This window comes from Astatotilapia calliptera, chromosome 22, assembly GCF_900246225.1.
Source record: "Astatotilapia calliptera chromosome 22, fAstCal1.2, whole genome shotgun sequence".
Lineage (NCBI taxonomy): Eukaryota > Metazoa > Chordata > Actinopteri > Cichliformes > Cichlidae > Astatotilapia > Astatotilapia calliptera.
The window spans coordinates 24827652-24854156 of record NC_039322.1 but is presented as its reverse complement, the minus strand read 5'-3'; the positions used below and the strand labels follow the sequence as shown (position 1 = coordinate 24854156).

The following is a 26505-nucleotide window of genomic DNA, read 5'->3' as shown; positions in this document are numbered from 1 at the left end:
AGCTGTTAAGGCCGAGGTGATACCGACAACATGTCAGCCGTGGTAACCTCTCTTTTAACAACCTTTTATCGCCTCCAGAGACGTTAAGACATTTCAGACATGCAACTGATGCCTGCGCTCAGCCTGATTTCTTTGTCTTGTGCAAAACATGCAACGCAGTCTGTTGAACACTTCATGATTATTCCTTTTCCACACCACACAGTGTTTATACTGTTTCAGTGTCTCAGCCTTTTAGCATTAACCGGGCCCCCCAGCTGCTCGACAATCAAACCACTGATGCCTTTTCTCTTTTTGTACTCCACATATAATAAGTTCGTCTAGGTCTTTCTCAGCCTCGTGGTTGTGTATTTGTCTGTCTTTGCGCTCAACCAAAATCCTCACGCCTTCCCCTTATGTAGCCTGTCGGAGAGCGTTAAGGGCTACAAGAGCAGCGAAACGTAATAACCAGTGAAGCCCTGTGCCCTGTCAGCACGACTCATCCTCCAGAAGGCCTGCACATCAGTCCATAGCAGCCCAGATTAAGTCATGCTCCACAATAAGTCTGACACATGGAGTTGGAGATTATAGCAGCAGACCATTTCCACCATCTACTAATGCAGATCGTCTAAAGCCCGTAGTGGAGTGATCAAACAGCGCACTCTGGTGGTGAAATAAAAAAAAAAATACTACTTATCTTTTTTTGGTTTGTTTTAATCTGATATTAAAACACATTACAAAGTCAGTATGCAAATACTCTTATCTTTTTAAATTAAATTATTGGAAAAAGCACAAGTCATGAACAGGTTTTTGTTGATGTGAGCTTTAACCAAGAGCTCAAATGAACCCATATCTGCTCCTTAAACTTCAGTTTTGAAAGCTAATAAATAAAATACTACTTGACAAGTGTAAAATACAGGCAAGTCTGACATTGAGTATATTATGTTCTTTTATATCCTCAGTTGAACAATCAGTCCAGTAGCTCACACTATCCAAGATACGGAAAAAAAGCAACAGGTGTTCACAATAAATGAAGAGTGGAGAAGATTTATCAGGCAGCATGAAACTGATGAGAATACAGTATGTGGATAAATGATACCGCTCCAGTAAGGAGTTCAGTCTGTTTCCTCTGAAGTGTTGAGAGCGAGAGCAGGCATCACTGCCAACATCCTCCTATAGTCCCATGAGGATGTCACAGTGCAAAAACAAAAACAGTTTGCAAAACTACCACGCAAAACAGAGTGCAATTCCTCCTAGCCTCAGGTAACACCAACACTGTTACTGGTAACGAGTCTGATGAACAGAAGGGACTTGCAGACTGCCGCTGCCCAATCTGACTGATCATCAGCACCTTTTCTAAAGCCGTCCATGTTGACTTTACTGTTACAGTGCTTTCTCCTGACCTCAGGTTGTTCGCAGAGGCTTGAAGTAAAATTATAGTTCATAAAGACATGATCCCATTTGTATACTTTTGGCCATTATTTTCCTTATTATTAGACCCCCAGGGACCATCAGTCCATCAGCAGAAAATTGAATAAATATATTTATAATTCAGGTCATTTTCAAGTAAAACATCCAAGTATTCTCTTATCTTATCTGTCAGGATTTGAAATATTTAACTTTTCTTTTTACTGAGGAAAAACAATGTTTGATGGATATTTTACTGTGCCTGTCTGGTTAATCGGGAAAAAAGAGACATGAAGACATTGTGTGAAACAGTTTGATGTGAACTGGACTGATGGTGTGGAACAGCTCATAAACAAAACATGTGCACCGATTTAAGATCAAAGTATGTGCTGTCCCAAACTCTATGTAGACATTGTAATCAAAGTAAAAGCGGGGATTTCGCACAGCATTTGCTTCACTTCAACATCATCTAACACATGCAGGCGTCATGTTTTGCTGTGTGTGTTAAGCTTCTAAATACATTTATCTTTAACTTCATAATTATCACATCAAAAATTTGTGGATTTTAAAGCGTACAAGTTTCTTTGAAGTCACAGTCCCAGTGTTCCCAGATTTCAGTAGCAGTTACTTTGGTGAGTACAGGGTTAAAATAAAAAAAAAGAACAGAAATAATGGCCAAAACTATAAATTTTAGAGCCAAGTCATTATATGCTCGAACCTTCAACTGGAAAACAAACATAAGCATTTCATATATTGCAGATCCCTCTTTGCTTCAATAAAAATGAACAAGCTTAGCGGAGCATGTACAAAGACACAAAAAAGGAAAAATGGCTACCCTAAAGCTTGGTTTTAGTCCAAGGCAATTTGTGGATTTGGAAATCCTGTGTATTTACAGTTTGTCGAGTCCGTGATGGCTCAGTCCATGAGTTCATACCTGCTGTGCTGGATAAAGATGGTTGTGTCTTATTTGACCTTGTTTTCTTCCTGAGTGTTTTCTCCTATCACCACTATCTGTACGTGCGACAGGTGTCCGCTAGCATCCAGTTGCACCTCCTGAACCCTTTCAGTGTGTGCCTCCTGCAGCTGGTGCTGAGTCTCCTCCTCCGTCTCTGCCGACATGGTCATCTCCACCCCACTCTGGACCACCATGGTGGCCCCTTCTCTGCCTGACTCCCCGGTCAGCTGGAGCTCCATCACTCCCACTGCCTGCTCCACAGGAGTTGGATTGATCTCAATGACCGTGTGTTCCTGGCTGCCCTCCACTTCCCCCTGCATCACCTCCTGTTGCACTAGCATGGTGCCGTCTACCACTTGGCCTTCTATGGGCACCACCTCTGCACCGCTGGCCTGCTGGCTTAGCTGCACCAGCTCCATGGGGCTCATTACTGTGCCCAGTTGGCTGGAGTCCTGCAAAGCGGTGGTGCCAACCAGTGTCAAACCTGAGGACGGATGCAGGGTGATGGTTTCTGTCTTACCATCTCCAGCCACCATGTAGCGGGTGAAGACCTGCGAGCCGGCAGGGAGTAATGTGACTGTGTTGGAGGACTGGGACAGCGAGGCAATAGGTAGGCCTGCCACGGTGAATGGCTGCCCCACTGAGGACAGCGAGATGGGTGAAAGAACGGTGAACTGCTGAGGCTGCAGAGTGGCTTGCTGGTTTATAGGGGTGGTCAGGAGGGTGGTGGTGGAGGCAGGTCTCTGGAGTCGAGGCCGCTTGGTCGGGCGTTTAGTGGGAGTTTTGTTTTTGGCAGGCTGGGGGCAGGTGAGAAGAGCTCGTACTTGCTGCTGCTTCTTCTGTTCTTCCAGCTGCACCTCCAGGTCTGCAGAGACATGACAGGACTGACAGTGAGGGCTGAGTCAACCACAAGAATGCATTCATTTTCAGCCGGGCAGATTTTTACAAGATTACAACGTGCACGTTCTTATATTGATCTCTAATATCAATAATCGTCAGACAGGCTAGGCATGTATAATCCAGCAAATGTCAAATCTAATTTCACAACAAAAACCCTAACTCAATAAAAACGTCATTCTTCATTTTAAGTATTCAAAAACAGTTTTGAGTAACATGATAGATGTGAGTGAAATAAAAATATATTCACACGGAAATTTTGACTGTTATGAGTCAAAAGTCATGAACTATCTGTTAGGATTCTGAATTGATTTACGACGTTACGCACCAGAGCTGTTATTTGTTAACTTTGACTGGCAACAGAAAGTATTTAGTGTGAACTTTGTCACATTGGGTGACACAGTGGTGTAGTGGTTAACACTGTTGCCTCACAGCATGAAGGTACTGGGTTCTAATCCACCAGCTAGTCGCGGACTTTCTGTGTGGATGTTCCCTCCATGTCTGCTGGGACTTTGGCTTCCTCACACAGTCCAAAGAGAACATATGGAGTTGGGTTACCTGGTGATTCTAAAGTGACTAATATTAACCAGATATCCAAACCTCTTATGTGTTCTCTGGATCCTTTATACAAACTGTGTCTGCGTCTTTCTGCATTCACGTAATTATTTTTTTTCCTTATGTAGCCAGTTAACTCTCCATCAGTGTTCAGCATAAAAGCAAAGCTTCCATTTGCTTCCCTCTGGGTTCAAGGAGGGCCAACCGAGACCATCACTGTCTTGGTTCAGGCAAATGATAAATCTAATTTAATTTCTATACAGCGATGATCCTACCTTGTTTGTAAAAAAATAATAATAATAAAAAATACTAAAACAAATACCCCTAAATTCTCCGTAAACTTGGTCCATAATTGACAAATAAAAAATGACTTGGAGGGAGGTTGGACACAGAGGTAAATAAATAAAAAAATAAGAACCCAAAAATGATATCCAGTCATGGAGGAAGCAAGACTGTACACCATCTGGGAAAATGATCTTGACTGTTATTACCTCGGATGGGAGCAGTGGGAGTCATCACTCTTTTTCATTATCAATATAGTCAGACTCAAAGCACAGCTGCTGTCACTGACCTGTGTCACTGCTCATTTTATCAGAAAAATGTGTAAAGAGAACAGTTATAGTGTGACTGTGGCTGCATTTTATTTTTTAAAATGATATAGTGATAATAATGATGATCTGCAGCACACAACCTTTTAATTATTGCTGGGTAATGGTGTAGTGCAGCGGTCTCCAACCTTTTTTGGGCCACGGACCGGTTTATGCCCGACAATATTTTCACGGACCGGCCTTTAAGGTGTCGCGGATAAATACAACAAAATAAAACTAGTACTGGTACTGAAAAATAGAAGAGTTGTTCATAACACACGTGAAAAGACCCAGGAAAACCGAGTTAACGATAAAAAGGATAACAAAATAACGCTGAAAACCGATAAAAACCCTGAAAACTATACATTTCACACCTGAGCATCAACTCTCGCGGCCCGGCACCAAACGACTCACGGACCGGTACCGGTCCGAGGCCCGGGGGTTGGGGACCGCTGGTGTAGTGCATTTGGGAGCAAAAGCCTCACAATCAGGAACTGAAAGATTGCAAATTAGAACAACTGTCTGAAGAATTTTGCTTAATCAAAGAGTGGAACTCAAGATGGACTGAAACCAAATTTTGATTCTCTATTTTTGTCTTTTTCTTTTAAACCTCATGTCTCTCACCAATAACAAACAAAAGTAACTTGTTTTCCCACATATATGTAACAATAAAGCCATTGACTTTTGGCTTTTTGCCTTTTTGAGGAGTAGACAGGAAAAATGGGGAGCGTGCGCATGGGGAGACATGCAGCAAGGGGCTGCAGGTTGGACTCAAACCCAAGCTGCTAGATTTGATGCATGAAACATGCCTAAACAACTATTTACTATGATTGGCATTATCTTGACCTTCAATAGCACTGTCAGGAGCCTTGGAGTCATCTTTGATTGGGTTTTTCTTTAACTGACACATTAAACAGACATCTAGGATTACCTTCACTTATCTCTGCACTATGACAACATCCTGACTCAGAGGGATGCTAGTTCATGCATTTGTTACATAGAGGTTGGACTAGTATAACTACTGATTATCAGGGTGCTCTAAAAGGTCCCTGAAAAGGCTACAATTCATCCAGGACACCAGCACAAGTGTACCATATGACCACATGTCTTCCAACCAGAAATTACTTCAAGATCATTCTCATTGGCATGTGCAAAGTCCTAAAAGATTGTCCTTAAATATCCCGAAGACCTCACAGTACCAATTTATCCCAGTACAACACTTACACTTCCTAATTTCCAAAAGTAGAATGAAAGGCAGAGCCTTCAGCTGTTAAGCCCCTCCCTGTGGAACCAGCTGCCAGTTTGGATTCAGGAGACAAATTCAATCTTTCGATGGTTTTGAATTTAGCCTCAAACCTCAACTGTCACTTAACCATCACTTAGTTATGCTACTTTGGGCTCAGGCTGCTAGGGGATTTCCTAGGATCCGCTAAGCATGTCTTCTATAAGCTATTCAGGGTCACTCTCTGTGCTCTTTCTTTTTTTTTGCCTTCTTCCTCTCCTCAATCCCCATCAGCAGAAGGCTGCCCCTCCTTTCCTGTTAAAAGAGAAATCTTCCTTCCCACTCTTGCAAAAGTGCTTGCTAACTGAGACTCACATGATTACTGCAGTTTAATTCAATTTCCCTTTACTTTATTACGTAAAGCCATGATTGTTTTCAACAATTGGCTCTATAAAAATGATTTAAATAAAATTCGTATGAATTTAGCGGCTCTATGTGGCAGCTCCTGAAGTAGAGCCTTGTTTGTGTTCTGTACTCACTGGTGAGCATGCTGAGCACCTGCTCCTGACTGGGATCCGTCTGCTGCTTTCTCCTCTCCACAATCTTCTTGACCACATCGAGCAGATCGAAGACCTGGGCGAGGTTACTGAGCACGGCCACCTCTACCAGACAGGAATCTGGGATCAGTGCAGCAAGCAATCAAAAAAAATTACTTGGTCAGTCAGAAAGGAGGAACAGATTCAGCTGTTTGCACAGTAAATCAGTGTGGTATTACTCTAAAAGAAGCTTTTCTAAAAAGCTTTCTGCTGTTGGACAGTCATTTTCAGTTTCCAACAGCAGCTGAATTTGCTCTTTCTTTCCATGCATTTCTTATTCACATAGGTCAGAGTGTGTCCCACACAACGCCTCTGTTTTGGCGATGCAGTTTCCCAGTGCATGTTGGCGTCGTTCTGCACCTGTGTCCTGTAGGCTGGCCGGATCCATGCGCTGCTGCACGCTGTTTAACAGCTCCACAAGCTCCGTGTTGATGTTGGTCACCACTTCACCCAACAAACCCACATCTGCAATGCCCTTCCAAAAGTTCAGTGTGTCCTCTGCGGACAAACAGACAACACAGAGCAATCTTACTCACACACAGTGTTACATATATCCATGCTGTTGGAGATGATTTCCATCTCCGTGCTGTTATTATACTCTTAATCTGTGTTTGGATGTGTGCTCAGTGTTACCAGAGATCTCAGCTGATCCCTTTTTGTCTGCAGACTCCGATGAACTTGAGCTCCAGTCCAACTTCCCGCTCAGGACCTTTGCTCGGTCTTCTGCAGCTGCCCCACCATTACCCAGGATCACCTGACCTGTAACTTGTACAAGACAACAGACATGACTGAGGAGAAGAATTTTAAATGCAATTCTGGATTTAAGAGGGAGCCAAACTTCAGTGTCACATTCCCCCACCACACTTCTTTATCTTTAGTGATCTTTTTTTTGTTGTTGTTAATTTTACCTTATATCCTGCTGGGAAGCTTTCATCATGTCTCACAGTTAATTAGCAGTTTTCTGTATCATATCATTTCTCTGTGTGGGCTGAATAATTATCACCTAAAGCATTAAATGATATGCAGTGTATTAAACACCCAGCAGTAGTTTGCAGGAAATTATAAAAACTTAGAAGATCAAGCCAAACTAAATAAGCAATTTGTCTGCAGACAGACAGATTTTCTTTTTTTAATTATTCTTTCATTCAGCTGCGCTGTCACTGTAAAACATGTCAGTGTTGGATGAAAGCAGGTGAAAATATTGCTTTTCTTCACCACTAAGCTTGTTGAACAGGTGGTTTGATAATACTGCTGTTGGCTCTGTAGCCATGAAGGTAACAGCAATGAGCCCCGTTGCTATCAACTCTAGAAGGACGCTATCGTTTTCTCCAGCTGGGTTCAATGTCTCGATTTTGTGCTGTTTGTGTCAGACAGAGAGGAGAGGCTGCGCTGTAAATTACACCACTAATGACAATGTCATCTTCACTGTTGTTGTGTTATCAGATTTTTGTTTAGAAAAGCAGAAGCAGCTTTTGTTGACTCTTATAATAGTTTACATGAGCACAGGTGCACCTAAACACATTGTGCAGTTTGCACACATTTATTTTCAGTCTAGAGAAACGCTTGTATTGTGGAGAGCTCCACCACCAGCATCATCCTCCTGCTTTGTTTTCCATGACACTAAAAAACCTCCACATTCTTTCAGCAAGCTCATATGTTTCTTTTCTGTAAAAACGCAGACCGCATAAAGGACTTTTAAATAAGGGTTTAGAAGTAAACTTGTAACTGTGCCTAGTAGAAACAGTCAGTGGCCCTTATGTTAAACCTATCTTTTGACTGAAAAACACAACAAATATAACAAAATACTCAGTTATGGACTATAACATCACTGCTGTTTAAATGAGCAAATCTGGACTCACTGCACCTTCTAGTCAGTTCAATTCAAATGTATTTATACAGCATGAAATCACAACAACAGTTGCCTCAAGGCGCTTTATATTGTAAGGCACAATAATACACTATATTCAGATTTTTACCTTGAGAGGATGTAGGTGTGGTAAGTCCGGTGCCATCAGGAGGGAAGCGTGTGTTGTTTATTAAAAGGTCAAACTTGGTGCTGCGACATGTGTTAGTGCACAGAGTGCTGTGCTGGTAGAAGTCCAGCTGACCGGAATCCATCATTTTTCTGGAGAACAGAAATGAGGAAATATATAAAAAAGGGGAAAACATGTTTGTTTGACCAGAGATGCTATCATTGTTGTCAAAAACATTTGCATCTTTTAGAAGTGAAGATCCAGTGCAGTGCCTTTCTTTCAGTACACTTATTCTGTTTGGAACTAATAACCACAGGAGCAACTGTGTAAAGTGCAACAACTAAGTCGTGTCTGAGAGTTGCCCACACAGATATCCTGGAGAGAATATTAGAAGAGGTTTACATAAAATGTGCAACAGACTTAAGCAGTGCGTCTGCAATACATGCAATATCTGTATGCATTTAAATCAAGTTTTGCTTACAGCAGTCCTTTCCATACTGGCAGGGCAAAATCCACAGTTGGTGTTCTGTGCAAACCTGTATTCTAGAGTTACTGTGCAGCTGATAGAAGCTTTAGAAGGTGCATGTTTTAAAGCTGCTGCTTTTTAGTGTGACAGTCTCTCTGTCTTTGTGTATCTCTCAAAAGTATTTCCTGGTTGAACGACAACAGTTCAAAAAAAAAAAAAAAAAAAAAGGGAGTTTTATGCCCACTGCTTTAAGACACTTCATAAAATGTGTCCCAACTATTTTGTCTCATGCCAAGAACATGAGACAAGAACATGAGACAAGAACATGAAAAATGTTGGTCTTGGTTTAAGTGTGTGCATATTCCTGCATTTATTTCCACTTTCTTATTTTAACATTGCTGCAGGGCTATTCCACATGTTAATTTAATGCTGTGTTTTAGTGCTGATTGTTGCCAGTTTTGCTGGACTGCATTATTTCACTGATCTACAGCCAAAACAGTTGTAAAACAACAAGCACTGCGAGAGCACAACCCTCTACCAAGGCAGCTCACTCTCTGTATTTACTTAATATAATGAAATCTTATTTTGGTATTATTTCGAATGTGTAGCTTTCATTTCATTGTTTAGTAAATTTATTTAAATGTTCAATAAAAAAACCCAAATAAAAAAAAAAGGTTTTGATCACAAGTTTATCCCCCCCCCCCAAAAAAAAACAAACAAAACAAAACAATACTCAACAAGGAATATTATACACATGTTTTATATTTCAGTGGTTATCTAACCTGTTACTGTAATGTTATAATAAAATAATGTGTTTTATATCATATATTTATATTTCCTATATACATACATCTTGTCAGTACACACAGTGGCAGTAAGAATGAGTTTAAATAGCTCTATGTAGTGTAACTATCACTTTGACCTTCAGATTAACATTTTGCTCTTGAACCAGAGGCGAAAGGTCAAATGTAAAATCATATTTTAAATCCTTATAAATGACATATTTACTGTCATATACACTTCAGCGTCTGGCACGTGTTACTTTAGCCTAAGCTGTTGTTGTGATGAAGGTAGAAACATTTATCTGGATTGTTTCTGCTCTCCTCCGGTACATGAGGAAAAATATCTTCACTCCTAAATGTTTAAGACGTTCTTCAGAGTTAGCCTTCTCACATGCAGCAAATAATGTACAGCTTTAGCTTTGGACATCTGCCATTTCTGGAACCAAGGTTGAGACAAATAGTTCGTTTGGATCAGAAAACAACAGGTCCCCTGAAATGTGTACAGGGCTTAAAGTAAGGGTAATTTCTTTATGGATGTCTATTTTGGGATTATTTTTAGTAAACAATTTATTATTAACTATATTATAGAAGCTATATTACTTCTCAAACACTTCAAACCTAGAAAAAAAAAAAGAATCTGTTGGCTCACAGCTTTCTTGCTTTTGAGACTTAGGATCACCCAGTGCTACTACCTTCTGGCTCTGACTGCCTGCAGTGCGTCCACATGACAGGAGATGCTGTGCCATTGCCAGTAACCATATAAGAGTCACTGGTCAGAAGGAGACACTGTTGCATCTATGTAAAGCTGCAGTTTTTTTTTTTTTGGATAGTCAAAATCCTCTGCTTCTCCTGTGCTTTTAATTAGAGGCGCATATACAGATGTTCTACCCAGTAAAGAGAATCTTAACCCTGCACATTGTTGGTGACAGACTAGTAACCTTTAGACTGCAAGAGAGATTGAAAATAGCTGTGACACAATTCATCAATTTGAAATAGAAAACTCAATGTGAAAAAACCCCACTTTGCTCATTCTTTCACTGCTAGAAACCAACAACTAATTTTATCCAAGTCCAGACACAAATGTCAAAGGCATGAAAATGATTCAATATCTGTCAAACTGAGTTGATCACTACACAAGATGTAAAGCATAGATGAAATATTGTTGTCAAATGATGTCAAATAAATCCAAGAAACTGAAAAGTGTGTATAATAACGCAAACTGTATTATTTGCAGTGCAGTCTTCCAAAAGCCATGTGATCACTGAAGCAATATACGGCTAAGTCACAGCACACACAGAGGGTTTTTTACATTAATAAAATAAGTCTACTTTACTCATCCAAACGGTAGTGTATCCCTGAAACTAAATAATTATCCATGAATTTATCTGCAAGACACAATGATCACAGTCAGGTTTTCCACTACAGGCAACATACATTTCATTGTAATACTGATTAGCGCAGCTTAAACGTGATATAGAAAAATCTATTTCGACCAGTCAAAGAGACAGGAAGGCCCGTGGTTTATCGTTATCATCTCACTCACACTCAGAAGTGAGGCAACAGTGGCTTGTTAGTTTCCTGTCACAGAGCCACAGAAGAACATTTGAATATTTATTCTAGATGGATGAGTCACATCTCAGCTCATTACCATGTGGTGCAGCGCAACCAACCAGCACTTGCTCATCTAAGGGCCATAGAATGTCAGTGTTCTGTCTCAAAAATAAATCCCCTCACCTCAGCATGACTCCCCCCATCCTGATGGCTCTCTTCCAGTCTTTCAGAGTAGCTTTTCCAGAAATGTGCACAAACTGCTTGGGACTGATCAACTGGTCTTCATACTAGTGGAGAGATTGCCAGTTTAGTAAATATGTTCAATAAGTGCAATGATGAAACAACAGAAATAACTAAAAGCAACACATTACAGTATCATATGTCTTGTCTTTGGCCTTTAATATGAAAATGTAATAGATATGCTGTGGTTCTAGAATCATGGTAGACTTCTAACCATGAGCAATTGTAGCAGCTAGAATAGCGAAATATTTTTTTACTGTGTTATATCAGGAGAAAAAAATATAAAATATGCATAAGTTTTCTCAACTTTAAATAATAATTTTCATGTGATGTACTGAATTCTGTTTTTTCAGTGCTACACTTCCTATTTAATGGAAGTGTATGCTCGATGCTCACAAGACAACAAAGAATTTCATGTGGATCAGAAGATTGAATGGACTTAGTAGTTCATTACAAATACAGTCTGACCTATGTAATTCAACTCATAACACTGCGATCAAAAAATGAGCATTGTTGTGAAAGCATGAACGAGAACATTTATCTCATAACTGCTCGGTCGTTTCATCCATGTCTGCTTGGAGCATGGTTATTTGAAACCTGCTACTTGCAGTGAGAAGAAATGAACTGGATGACTCTGTAGATATAGTGGGACACTTGTCAGTGCTACATGTTTATTTCCTGCTCAGAGTCTATTGAATGACCTAGTTGTCACGTTGCTATATTTGGCAATGTTTTAATGACTTGTCATTTTACTCCATGTGAGCCAAAAGAAAAAAAGGGATACTAACCTTCACACATTTCACATTGATTCCTGGGCACACAAACTTTTTCACTAGCAACACAGCTTTACAGTCACCACACGTTATAGGGCAGCCAATTTCAACGTCGTCTCCCTCAGTTTGCTCTACAGGGAATAAATGTATGCAACATTTACCAACAAGCTTTATGTAATGCAATCTGCAAAACTCATGGATCGTTACATCCCTCAAGTTGTCTGAATCATTGTGACAACTAGGGCTGGGACATATCATACCGTTCACGGTAACACCGGTATAATGTTGGGCAACGATAAGAAAATGAAATATCGCAATAGAATATGGGTAAAACGCGCATGTGCAGTGATTTTGTTTTCATACGCACATGGAGGAAAAAGCAGAATGAGGAGGGCGAAAGCGGATCGTTGAAGGAAATGAACCAGAATTTGTTTGTAAAAATGCTGCAACTTCAGTGGTGTGGAACAGGTTTAGCTTTCGTCCGTCAGATACACAACAAAGCACTATTTTTGGTACAGCATGCTAGCGGGCCGTCGTTATTACCGTGTTTGTTGGAAAATACGGTACACTTGAAATCAATCCTTTGATTTTTCTGAAAATCGACAGTTCCCCTTATAATCCCGTGTGCCTTATGTATGAATTCTGGTTGTTTACCGACCTCGAAACGATTTTATGTCGTACACGGCGCTCGAAAATCTGTCAAATGTTTTAGTACGACTTTGCTAAGCTACGAACCCGCACCGCTTGATGGATTGTCGGAGCATTACAGCTATTGTAATGCTATTGTATAGCTATTGTATATCACTCGCGGAGTGATACGTACTGTGCTTCAACATAATATTACCGTATTGTGTGTGTATAACCTCTTTTTAAGTGTTGTGGATATTATACATGGTTATGCTGAGGATATGTCGGCCAATTTCCACTGGAAATGTCTTTTGGTTAAACTGTCAGCAAGGAATTTGCACTGTTACGTCTTTATATAACTTTAATGCACATAAAAAACAGCTGCTTGTTTAAGTGAAAATACAGTGATGGTTTTTTTTTGCACTAATAAAGTTGTGGAGTTGTAAAGTATTTTGTCTAGTGTCAATTATATCGTCAGTTATATCGTTATCGCAAATTTTCAAATGTATATTGTGATAAATATTTTTGGTCACATCTCCCTGCTCTAGTGACAACCACTTACCTGAATGAGATTCAACAGCCATGACAGCCGCATCTGTTTCAGCAGACTCGTCTCTGAAAGGATAGATAGTTGGGACATTTTCTCCTGGTACAGCAGAGTAAGCATGGGAAATGACTGACCATCTGGAATCTCTGTAGCTCTGATTGTGGTGTTATACAACTTTGAAGTGAATTGTAGTTTCTCAGTACATACCCAGTGGTGATTGGCTGGAGCTGGAGGATGACCTGAGTCTTATTAGGGTCATCGGGGTCACCTTCACCACTGTCGTCCTTTACCATCACCACTTCCCCCATAGGTACAGTGACCTCATCAGTGGTCGCCATCACACTCATTGAAGTAGACTAGAGGGAGGGGGCCACTTCTGTGCAACAGCTACCTAGGGGTTTGTTCATCTGAAAAGCCATAAATATATTAAAAAGAAAGGCAGATGATGGTTATAAAAGGCTGTACATTTTTCTGATTGTTTGCATTTCAGTTCAAACTGAAATTAAGAAAAAAATGCTTCACCTACAAATAGCTGAATATCTGAGCCCTTAACTCATCTTTAAAAGCCCACCATAGGTATTATTAGTTAACTTCTGCTAGCTAACATTGGGTGAGCTAACTGACTTGTATAACATTATAAGAAAGAGACATGACACTCCAAAAATACTAAGATGCAATTTATAGCAGAATTCCAAAAAAAGCTCAAAGAGGGTGGGAGCAAAATAACCTCAAGGGGATAAAATATTTTAAAGCTTTTTTTGAGCTAAAGTCAGAAAACTTTGATAACCCATCTTGAAGTATCTCTAGGCATCCCAAGATGACTGATGAGTTAGCGAACTTTGTCCTCAAAGGACAAAGAAAAAGCCTGAATATTTAGTGAGCCTCTGCACTGATTACATTCAATTCATTGAGGCGTTCCAGCTGAGATAAGAATGTAAGTGCACACGTGCCTACAAATAAAGACTAGTTATGTGACATTTATTGGCATCAGCTGGATTTACTCAGATTTAGTCAGCTGTATTGGCTAAAACAGCAGAAGTTGTACCTGAAGATTTGGACTACCTTTATTTATTTTGACAGGAACTGTGGGGCCTTCATTGTTCTTTCCATAAAACTTTACCACTGTGCTTGGAGAACAGGAAACGCCTGATGAAGTTTGACCCAACTAAAAAGATTTTCTTAGTTACTACAATCGACTTCTTTACTGTGGCTGACTACTGTGTAAGGCCAGATCCTAATAAGCTTTTGTCAGTCATCACTTTCAGCTGTGTTTTTGTATTGTAGTGGCTTAGATAAAAGAAATCCTGGTAAGTTTCAAATATTTATTAGAGATGGACTGATCCGATATTACGTATCGGTCCGATACTGACCTAAATTACTGGATCGGATATCGGAGAGAAATAAAAAATGTAATCCGATCCACTCAAAAGCACCTCACAAAACCTGCGACATAGCGTAACCCAGCTCATAACCTTAGCACGTCGGAGGAGTATGCGTTGTGATAGAGCGGCTATGGCATGCGAGACCTGTCGGTGGTCTGGCTGAGGATTTGGAGCCTCGCTACCAAACCGGAATTTAATCTCCGAGAAAGTTATCCCAGATGAGTAAAGCATGTGTGTAAGTTCATCTCTGAATGTTTGTGAAGCATTCCCAGCGAATGCTGGGAGCGACTGCCTCTCATTCTCTCCCTCTCCTGCTGCTACTTCAATCATGAAACTGATCAATGATCAGCTGATCGGCTTTTCTGTCGCGAGTCCGTCTCTCTTGTTAGTGTATCGCCCACTTTGCGCCACAAAGACAAGCTGTTGTTAGAATTTATTTAATATTACTTTCTACACCAGGATCCTTTTCTACGTAGCTGACGGCTGGTAACTGTGCAGGGGCGGGTCTAGCAAAGTTTTGCCAGGGGGGCCAGGTAGGGCATTAACAGGGAAAAGGAGGGCACAAAGACATACTTTTCTTTCTTATTGTCATGTCTAGCTTTTAATAAATAATTATCTGAATCTTACAACCAAAGTTTTCATCTGATGTAAAATGTATAGAAATCCATTATTAACTATAAAGTCAAATTTATAACCTACTAAGCTATAGTGCTTTTTCCTTTGGGAAGGTACCATCTGTGCAGTCTGCAATTCTGCTGAAGGAGGATGTTGAATCTATTTAATTATTATAGAAAAATTATTGATTTCTGTGCGTTTTCTTTTACATGTGCATTAAATTAGAGTTGATTATATCAATTAAGCATTATAGGGCAGAGGGTGGGGGGTGGTTCCCTATTTTTTTTTTCCTTTTTTGTTCGGAGTTAGGTTGCTTAATATTTCCACTAAGTACTCTTTAAAATACCAGAATAGGGAGGATGGTGTGGGTTTAAGTTTATTAGATTGATCAGTATTGCTGATCTATGACATATTTGGGGTACAGTGTATTTTTTGCATACAGGTATAACAGAATAGCTTTAGTTTTGTTTTGTTTTTTTAAACTTGAGTATGAACTTATACAAAATGCAACAAGATATTTAAAAAAAAACATTTTATTGATTATAAAATATGCTATATCGGATTTATATCGGGATCGCAGATATCCAAATTTAGGGTATAGTATCGGACATAAAAAAAAAAGTGGTATCGTGCCATCTCTAATATTTCTGCAGCTATATACAAGCTGATTAAAAAATAAACAACAAAAACAACCTAACACTATTTGTTTCACCCTGTATATATTATCCAGACAATTGTAGCCTGCTTCAAAATCTGACAATTGTGCCCCAAGGAATACTCATAAGATGAGTAATGTGAAATTTTCAAATCCTGTTATTATTATTATTAATAACTCTTTGTTTAAATGTAAATATTTGATGCAATTTAAAAACTAAATTACACAAAACTACTCGTTTCCTTTTACTTCATTGTTAGTGACTTCTTAGAGACCACTTCTTGAAGGAGAGCTCCTGGCTTCATGGGCCACTCTTTGCGAAACTCTGCTATTGACATTAGTTGAACTCATGTTACTTTAAATTGGATTGGAAAAATATCTGCCAAGATTAAAATATAAATCTTATTTCAATGTTGAGGTGCTGTTTCCAAGTAAGGTGAGCTTAGCTAATTCAAACCAAAGAATGCCGCGTTTTGTAAATGGCCTGACTGGTCCACTTGTTTGAGACTAATATTAACTGGATTAATATAAGTCATTTTTACGTAACGGTTTGCTAGTGTGCACGTAAGGGTTACACGCGAGATTATATAGGCTAGTAAATTTTCAGAAGCTGTGTTTTGCCGAAATGTGAAACCACGATAGCCAGAAAAGCAAGCTTTTATTTTTTTAAACGGATACATTTTCTTAGTAGAATACAGCAAGAGTGGGTTTTTCCCACGCGCATTAGGCATTAGAAACCGCAGTTTTACGTGTTTTGGGGGCTACTAACCAACAAGTGGCTACAAAACCATTCGCAGCTCAATTAAAACTACACCTGCAGATAAATTACTTTTACTAAGTTGGCTTGGTTATCGCTACCGCTGTAGCCAGCTGACTACTTTTCGCTGTCGGAGCTCCTCAGACCAGGCTCGACGGTAGCCATTACTGCTAACACAAGGGCGTAACTTGATGTGTGGGAATCCAAACAATAGCGTGAACTCCACTGCCCGAGACGGGTAAAGCTTTGCATTTACAGTGTGACGGCTACGTGCCGCTTGTCTATGAACCGTACGTCCCTTCGTAACTCTGCATTTTAACTCTCCGCTCCCCCTCAAAATGACGTCTCCCTGTGCGGCGGCACGTACAGCAAACAACGGCACGGCGACGGCGTTGCCCCTCCATTCAGTTCGAGCCTGGCTGACTGAACCCCCTCCGCAATGTACCCAAACCACCCCGCTAAAACTACAGCTTGTGTGGCGAGAGCGGTCGCTATTTTACAGTTGTGTATATTTAAAAACACACAGTAAAAAAAATAGCTCGTTCTTACCGTTTTAAGAAGCCAAACGCATCCCTAGATAGAGGAGAGCTGCGGAGCATGCGCACTCAGTAGCTATAGTTCGACTTCCTGCTGAACAGCGCTCGCCCTGTTTTCACTCTCGTGTAAACCCTGTGTAAACCGCAGGTTTTTAACCACCACTGTGACTCCTTATTAGCGAACCTATATATGCAGGCGAGAATAAGTGGGTATTACCTTGATATATGTTTTATCTGGTCATATCTCAAAGTATGTTAATTTATGACAGTGTGTACTCTACATAGATCATTTTGGTACTATTATACTTGCATTAAACTTAAGAAGACAAATGCTTATTTCTGCAACGCAGGAGTTATGTGTATTCCGACATGGCTGGTCTTTTTGTTGACAATAGAAATTAGGGCGCCAAGATATGTGATCATCGGCAGCCCAAGAAGTAAAAATTATGCTTCCGAAATCTCTTGATGGCGATTCCGCAAGAGAAGCGGAGACCCCACCTCTCCTGTGCCAAGCATGGCAGAAGCCCTTTTTACCATGTACGCCGGACATCCTGCAACCTGACCAGAGGTAACCTGTTCTTCACTCAGGGTTCATGATGTATAAACCTCAAGTCGGCACAGAAAAGTTTCACAATATTTTGTATAACTAAATACGGCAAATCAACCCTTTATCTTTCATTTATATATTTATATAGTCAACGGGAATAAAAACTTGACCGTATTTGGCTATTTAGTTTTGGACACCGAAAAGCATGATGGGTAAAGAGGGCGGGGCAATTGACATTGAATGCTGCCATTGGATGCTACATGCACTAATGTTGCATTCAGGCAATGTGGGAAAGTCGATTACATGGTTACAATCGTAATCGTGAGATTCTGTGAGATTCTTTAAGAGCGATTACAGAATCTTGATAGTTTTTCGACCTCTCCCTGAGCCTTACATAGATTACCGAATTTAATTGAAAAATAAAACTTTGTTATATTTAATTTTATTATATACTGTTTACGCTGAATTAAAAGTGAATTACACATCAATAGAAAGATCATAATACTGTGGTATGTGTGTGCGGTGTTCGTGTTCTCTGTTGCTCAGATTCCCAGGCGCAACTTGAGGACATTTACTAAGTTATCTGAATAGTAGCATATACGATCATATACATTTAAGTATTGCAATGATCTTTTATGATGTTCTCATAGCTGAAGAAAATCAGTAATATTCTAAAGCTAACCTAGTGTAATACAGGTCCTAATTCTTGGTTTGGATCGGCTTCACCAACAACATTTGTCCAAATTTTTACCTAACTACCATAAATCAATCAAATCCAGGCAACGATTATGTTTCTTAAATCTGTCAGAAGAGGGCGCCAAATCTTTGTTAAGAAGACCATCCAGTCCAAACAATATTCAACGTACATCTATTTATTCATTTAATAACCAATATCCCTTATACATAACATAAAAATAAATAACATTTATTCAGTAATACTGTGGAACATGACCATCGGGGGATCAGAAGCTGTACTGTTGATGTTACATGGTAGAGAAACCCTACCTGTGATTATTTTGATCAGTTCACTGGATATGACACTATTAATTACATGGGTGATTTGTTTCTTTTTTCTTTCTTTTTTTAAATGTTCTTATTTGTTTTCTTTCTAAGACTGATGAGAGATAATTGGTATCAATAGCTGCTTTTCCACAACAGGAACAACAGTGACTATGACCTTTGGATGGACTCGCTATGCTGTCAAAGTAAGGAAAAGGGAAGAATTATTTGACCGACCAAAAAGTCCATACACAGAGGCATGTAAAAAGCTTTGGTAGTACTTTTCAAAGTTTCAGTGGGCTACAAGGGGGTCGGGCTTTTAGAGCAGGACATTTCTGATTGGTTAAATAGAATATTTGGAGCATATCATGCTGTTAATCACCTCTGGCTCCTCTTGGCAATAGATGTTTGTTTATTATGTTCCACGGAAATAGTTGGTTACAGATTCTAAAGCCCAGTTTGAGGGACGAGAGAGAGAAAGCAGCAGTGGTTAAGTCAGTTAGAAGAAAAAGTGTATACTGGAGAAAAAAAGGTTATTTTCTTTTTACCTTTTCTTTCTACAGGTGTTAAAATCTAAAGCACAGATATACACATTCTCTGTGGTCAGTAAAGAGATTGAACTGCCATGCTGTTAGCTCAAAAAGGTACTCTTTATATTGTATTCCAAAAAGCTGCTCACAAACTAAAATATAAAAATGTTAGGTTTTGGCTTGATTGACCAAAAAATAATTCCAGAACGATAACTCCACTTACATATACAAACTGAAACATTTACATATTGGTGAACTTTATGAAGCTAAATTATTGGGCCAGAATTGAATAATGATCTTTTACTATTTATGTTCCTATATAGAAAAATTAAACAGAATTTTGGTGATATGTTTAAAACATAAAAATAATTTGTGGAAAGTAAACAGGAGTTAAACAGCACAGCCAAGGGTATGCACAGTTTGTAAAGCAAGACAAACTAGTAACACAGGTTTTGATAAACTGAATAGAGCTACCGTTTTCCTTTTTGCATTAAAAAAGATGCTAGAATAGCTTTGGATTTCGGTTTATTATATCATACAAATAATGCTGAAGCTGAATCCAAGTGTAATATAGTAAAAAGTGATACTAAACCAATAAACTAGTGATGCTTAAGGAACGATAGGAAGTATATTTTTTACAGCAAAGCTACATTTAAATCATACGTTCAACAAAACTGGCAGAGTGAAATATATCTATTTGAAGATAGAATAATTAAAGATTATTTGTCTACATGTGTATCCCCTGGAACACGTTAGGTTGGCACCAAAAGTCCAATATTTAAATCATTTTTCGGGGTTTGGAAAAAGTCAAAGACAAAAATTAAGATTTTGTAAACTAAGTGCATATCTGCTACACGATTCAGCTTAATGTGTTCAAACTATGAAGTCTGTTTGCTCAGAAGTGTTCGCTGCTTGGTGTTTTTGCAGTTCATTTGTTGAAATAAGTCAGATGGAGGCAGTCCTTATCCTAAGCTATGCTAACTGCCTCCTGACTCCAGAACACTAGAAGATAATGTCGCATCAGTCTTGTCATCTCACTGGGAAAGAGAGATTGGAAAGAAAGCAAATAAGAATATTTCCACAAATTGTTTTCAAAGAACACAGAGAGAAGCTAGAGTTGGACTGAAAGTTAGTCATTCACCTTCATTGTAGTAATATTACTACTTACAGTCACTGCAGATGTATTGGTATAGCTTGTAAGATTACAAATAAGATGGAAATGAATCACATTTTTTGTGCTGTTGTTGATTGATGTATATATAAGTTTTCAATTGGTCTTTTTATCCCATAGATTCAATCTTTCAAAATAATACTTCTTCCTGTCTTTCCAGTGTTTTCCTCCCGACTACATGAGTCTGTAGTCGTCAGTAACGCTCACAGCACAGTGCTAACACACAGTATCATACAATACAATGTAACCCTTAGAGGCAAAAGTGAGAAAGGTAGTTGTACAGACTTGTTAGTTTTCATTCAGCTCGTTTTCAAGGCTTGCCACCCCAACACTGTATTCCTCACCTATACCAAGAACTCAAAATGATAACATTTGATTGTCAAACAAACACAGACTTTCACCAGGGGAAAAAATGCAGTTTGAATTAGTGCAAAACAATAAATGAAAAACGAAAAGGGATTGCAGAAATGAGTTAGAATACATTCCTTGTCAAATACTAAGCTGCAACCACATGATGTACATTTTATTAACTGGTTCAGACAAATGAAAAAAAAGTGTCAGACTGGTCACATGAATGCTAAGTAAAAACATTAGAATGCATATTTTCTTACTGTTTACAGTGTAGTGTGTGTTGTAGAAGCCCCAGGGAAAGCAAACTGTACGCAACAAGATCCAGGCTTGCAAGCAGCAAATTATTAGCCTCTAGAGCCTTAAAGGAATTCATGATCCTCTTTGTTAAAGGTATTCACTGCAGGTTTTGGAAGTCATGTGTGCAGACACCCAATCATTCTCCATTACAGCTGAATAAAATCTACAGTACATTAGTTAGTTAACAAACAATGTGAGCAAGATTAACTTGCACTTCTTAACTATATATAGGTTGGTAAAAATTCTGCTTTTGAACACTGATAAAAGGGATTTCTTCTGTTATACTTATATAACAGGTCTAAAATACAATAGCCTACTACTGTAGCCCTTAAAAAAAACAAAAAACATTTAATATTCTTTAGGATTTTGCTGAAAAGATACTGATATGTGGGGGCCAAAGAGGCAAACTAGGCTAACTCAGCATGAAGACTGGAAGCAGGAGTGACAGCTATCACAATAGCTAGCGATACTAGCGCCTCTAAAATGCACAGCTTATCTTCCTTGTTGAATCTGTGGTTTAAAAAAGTCTAAATCATTTTTCTTATTAATAATTCAGCAGGGATTCTGGAGAGAGTTTTTGAGTGTCTCCAGCCAGCAAAGAAAAACTAAAGTCACAACAAAGATTTTATCACATTTGTTAGCTAACAAGGGATTTTAGTGACTTTGGGTGTAGGTATATTGCAGCTCCAAACTGTTGTTTTAGAATTATATTTATGTGCGTAAAATAAGCGTGAGAAAATTAATAATGGGAAATTCCTTTGTCACATTTACATAACAGGTCTAAAAACATCATAAAAAACACAATAACAACAGAACACTTACATTAGTGACTTTGGAAAACAGTTGCGTATTAACAACTTAACTGGTTGAGTGCCTCCAGCTGTTGAAGAGTAATAGATAAACTTGGTAACTACAGGTTTTAGTGGCTTTTCAGACATGGTTTAAACAAGAAAGTGCCAGTTTAGGGAACCAGTAGGCAAGTGATACAGGTACAGGAAAAATACACACAAACCCTTTTAGTTGGTGTTCAGAGGGAGGGGTTATAAGTTGTTAATTGCAATTTTGTCTGTTACATTTTTTGACAACTGTAACTGTGTTTTATAAAGCTGTCCAGAACAAAAACAGACAACAAATGCTCCCTTTGTTTGATTCTGTTTTGATCCAGCTACAGAACATTACCAAGGGCCACCACTGTCCCACAGGCCGCACTTTGGCAACCATGAATGTAAACATAAAATTAATTTGCTTAAACATGTTACTACTCTCAATTCTTTATGCTAAGCTAAGCTGGAGCTTTTCTCTAATTCTCTAAGCACTTTTAAGGCCCTACAAAGAATTTTATCAGGTTCATTTGTACAGCAAAAAGAAAATGAAAGCAAAAAAGGCAGAAAATGCAGCTAAATCCTTTGTCATGGTTTCATGACATGACATTTGTTGGGCTGATGGCCCGGATAAGCTGAATTAAAGCCAGTTTAGAGGCCTGCAATAAACATATCAAAGCTCATTAGGTTTTGCTGTGCATATCATCTATGTCTATATCAATGGGGCATATTTAGACCTTAAACTTCCTTTTCTCACATTGCCACTTACTGCTATTGTGAATGTTGTATGTTACACTTAGTCTAATTACAATAATCTATGTTTATGTATACACTTTTACTACAAATAATCTCTACTTTTTTACAAAAAAAACCACATTATTAATCTATTCACAGAATGGTCAAAGGTCAATTTGGCATAAGTGCACACACAGCTTACAGTAGCAGGAGGAGCACATTGATTTAATATGGTGACACTTATTGCAGAGTGCACTGTTCACACTATGAATTAAATAGCTTTCAGTCACCTTTAGCTCTCATCTTTATAGATTTAACTATTATTTACAATGTTACAGCCACTTAAGACTGCAGGCAAAGCATTGCACAAACTTTTGACAAGTAGAAACCCATAATAGTACCATATGAAATGTGGATGATGCCAGACCATAATAGTCCATTTGTACTTTCGTATGCTCAGTAGTCCTTTAGCTCCATTGCTATGAAAAGGAGTACTGGCTACACTTTAAGCAACAACACCTGATCACATTGGCATGCTTTCTTTTTTTTTTCTTGAGCAAGATGAGGCTCAAAACAGCTCGACTCATGCTACATCATATCAAATTAACAATACAATACTTTCCCAACAGGTACACATTGGTATTTACTCTCGCATCCTGATTGAAAATAATCCCAGTGGTCTGAAAAATCAACACAGAAAGGTCACAAAACACAAGGTGAGGAAGTGATGGATGGTGATATCACAGGGTGCTAAGCCCAGTGATTTGGTTTTGATGATCGGCTGTGAGACAAAGTGAGCTCTTGGTGTGATAGGATAGTGTTGGAACACAAAGACTTCTCAGTCAGCAGTGGCAGCTTTTTTCAGCTGATGGAGGGGCCAACTCTTCATCCTCTGCAGAGTAGAGAACCTTGGCAGTCAGGCCGCTCTTCACGCCATCCCACCCATCACGGGTGACGATCTCCCCCATCTTCATCAGCTCGTAGATGTCCCTGGTCAGCAGCTCAAAGGCCCGGTCCACATTGCTGTTGCACTTGGCTGATGTCTCCACATAGCGAATGCCCAGCTCAGCGGCCAGCTGCTCTGCCTCATCCCTGCTCACCTTCCGGTCCTTGTTGAGATCACTTTTATGGCCGATGAGGATGTAGACCATGTGGTGAGGCAGGATGTGCTCACTCACCTCCTTGTGCCATTCCCTCACATGGTCGAAGGTTTTACGATTGGTGAGATCAAAGACAAGCAGGCCACCTACAGAGTTGCGGTAATATGATGTTGTGATAGACCTGGTGGAAAGACACATTACTGGTGTTAGAAACCAAGTCTCTAGACTTATAACTTCTAAATGTCTTGGACAGCTCTATGAACTTGGATGGTTCCTACCAGTTCACTACCCTTATACTGCTGTTTGTAACATCACAATATGAGTTTAATTTTTGTGGTGGAAAATTCATATCACTTGAGGTAAGTCCAAGTCCTCTCTGCCAAAGCAAGTCAAGTCAAACCCTGAGTCAAATCAAGTCTTTGAAGAAAAGGGGTGGCTGTAGCTCAGGAGGTAGAGCAGGTCTTCCAGTCTCCATGTCAAAGTATTGTTGAGCAAGATACTGTACCCAACTTGCCTGATGCGTTTTTCGGTGTGTGAGTGTGTGTAGGTGAATGGGACATGTATAAAAAAGCGCTTTGAGTGCTCAGTTACAATAGAAGAGTAGTCATAGTTCCCATTAATCAGTTTATAGAAAACAAACTTAAATATTATAGCCAAAGTGAAGCTCAAATGTCAAGACAGCGGAAACTAAGATAAGATCAAGTCCCATTTGACACAATCCCAAATCAATTTTCACACTGTTTTCCAAGTCAGTCAAGGAATGTGGTTGCATGCTCTCTTTTAAGTCTTTCAACTGTCTATTTGCAAGCTAACCACTTAAATGACACAAGAATTTCCTTTCAAAGCTGTGTTACTGGTGTTTTACATTAGTAAGACTCATGGAGTTACATCTGTGCTTTAGCTGGCCTTGCCATTCAGATGAAACTACTTATTGAGACAGTGTGCTCAATATGAGGGGAGTTAAATATGTTAAAACTGAAGCATACTTAATAAATTGTGTAAATTGTGTACTTAAGTGAATTGTGTCAGGACCTCATTTATGATGGTAATATATCACTGAATGGCATAATACATAATTTGATAATAAAGTTGGACCTCACCCAACATTTGGGACTTTTTTGTGATCAAAGTCTGTGAAATGTACAGGTCTAATAAATATATTCAAGTCATATTGCTATGGAAGGTCTGTCTCTCTTGGCTTCTTAAAACAATTTCTGTAATTTTATGAAGTCAAAACTTGCAATGCGAATGCTTTTTTTTTTTAACGTTTCATACATTAATGTGCTTAATTAAATGGAAACTAAACAATGCCATCAAGTGAAATAAAATACAAAAACACAAAGGATCCTTTGGGTCATAACATCTGGTGCATGATACTATTCTATTTATAAAAATATATGCACATACAGACTCTGATCTCTGCATTTGATGCTTTAAAAACCACAGATTCTACAGGCAGATAGGCAGAAGTGAAAGACAAGTGAAGTGAAGCCTGGAGGAAAACACCCTCAGAGGCTTCAAACGGGAAAGCAGATCTAAGAGCTTCTCCAGACACAGGAGTTCTTTAAAGGAAATGATCCGTGACAGTGGGCATGAAAAGCAGAGCAAGCAACAGGATAGATGAATGAAAACAACAACAAATAGATTTGGATCGGGACTTGTCATCCCCGCGAAGGCCTGGAAATTGTATATGAGGGAATCAAACTGGGGCCTAAATATGAGGAGGCTGCCCATCATCCATGAAAGCATGATGTAAGTCGCCGTGTCCTGTTTTGTTATACAGGTCAGGACATCGTAATATCTTCTATTGGCCTCCTTTCTCCGCTGTCTAAACTCATTTCATTACATGCTAACGAGAAGGGGAAATGGCCCATATTCAATTTAAAGGGACTGAGAATAGTAGCCAAACACGACATTAAACCGAGGGCTCGCAATTATTTATTTAAAAATCTCTTTGAAGGACTATGGTTGTATACATATTTAGCTCAGATAGATTCTATATAAGATACATTTCACCTCACTATACCTGAATCGTTCCTGGCCAGCCGTATCCCAGAGCTGGAGCTTTATTTTCACCCCGGGTTCGATGTCAAGCGAGCGGGCATAAAAATCTACCCCGACCGTCGGGTCCGCCACATCGCTGTAAATTCCATCCGTGAAACGCTTCAACAGCGAGGACTTGCCCACTGTGGAATCCCCGAGTAGAATGATTCGAAACTGATATTGCCACAAAATATCCATGGCATGACTAGAGGGAAGATACCTGCGGAGTGAGTGTGTGTGAAACAAAGCCCTGCGCGCGGCGTGTTTACATGGAGCCCCAGCTGCTGCTACTGCCTTCTGTTCAGGAAGAGACGCGGAGCACAGAGCGGCCGCAGCAGTCATGTGATAGATTTACCTATGCTCTACTAGTCGAATATCACTCCAATAAACCCGCTACAACCTCATCTGGCCTGTGTATGTTGTAAAAGAATCATATAGGGGGGTTAAAAGCAGCAAAAACAGAACAATATATCTATATGAGGTCCGTCTTGGGCATGTTTTGCACAGAGTTTCCTTAACCACCCCCATTTATTTAATATATCGTCCGCTATTGATATCACAAAACCTAAAACACGCAGTGTGTTGCTGTCCGTGGTTCTGAAGTAGCCTATATTCACTTCCGACGATGGTCTGGATTTACAGCATATTTCTCTAATTGCACACCGTTTATTCTGTGCCGTTGTACTCTGTGAAAAATGCGTGGCTAGTTAAGTGTAAAACCCTATTGCCTGAGTCTCAGTAAACTTCAATAAATACAGCAGGCATTGCTTAAAAAAACAGAAGAAGGAGGAGGAGTGTGATACTACATATCC

At 39.4% G+C, this 26505-nt stretch overlaps 2 protein-coding genes and 1 non-coding gene across 4 annotated transcripts; all 3 read right to left on the bottom strand.

The window, feature by feature from the left end:
• Positions 1–1007: 1007 nt before the first annotated feature.
• On the bottom strand, positions 1008–17229 carry gmeb1 (glucocorticoid modulatory element binding protein 1). 2 transcript variants are annotated; one of them, XM_026156579.1, is made up of 10 exons: positions 17113–17229; positions 13362–13561; positions 13170–13222; positions 11996–12111; positions 11151–11254; positions 8172–8320; positions 6829–6960; positions 6556–6693; positions 6139–6276; positions 1008–3203 (listed from the first exon to the last, which is right to left on the bottom strand). In XM_026156579.1, the coding sequence occupies exons 2-10, from the start codon at positions 13499–13501 to the stop codon at positions 2347–2349; spliced, it is 1827 nt and encodes a 608-aa protein (XP_026012364.1). In that variant the 5' UTR covers positions 13502–13561; positions 17113–17229; the 3' UTR covers positions 1008–2346. The 2 variants fall into 2 exon arrangements, with proteins under 2 accessions (XP_026012364.1, XP_026012365.1); XM_026156580.1 differs by having other exon boundaries at positions 6829–6954.
• A 269-nt stretch (positions 17230–17498) lies between these two features.
• Positions 17499–17631, bottom strand: LOC113015454 (U11 spliceosomal RNA). Its single transcript, XR_003271124.1, has one exon. It is a non-coding gene; the product is annotated as a U11 spliceosomal RNA (small nuclear RNA).
• Positions 17632–19683: 2052 nt separating this feature from the next.
• Positions 19684–26323, bottom strand: rab42a (RAB42, member RAS oncogene family a). Its single transcript, XM_026155831.1, has 2 exons — positions 25677–26323; positions 19684–23831 (listed from the first exon to the last, which is right to left on the bottom strand). The coding sequence occupies exons 1-2, from the start codon at positions 26033–26035 to the stop codon at positions 23393–23395; spliced, it is 798 nt and encodes a 265-aa protein (XP_026011616.1). The 5' UTR covers positions 26036–26323; the 3' UTR covers positions 19684–23392.
• Positions 26324–26505: the final 182 nt, after the last annotated feature.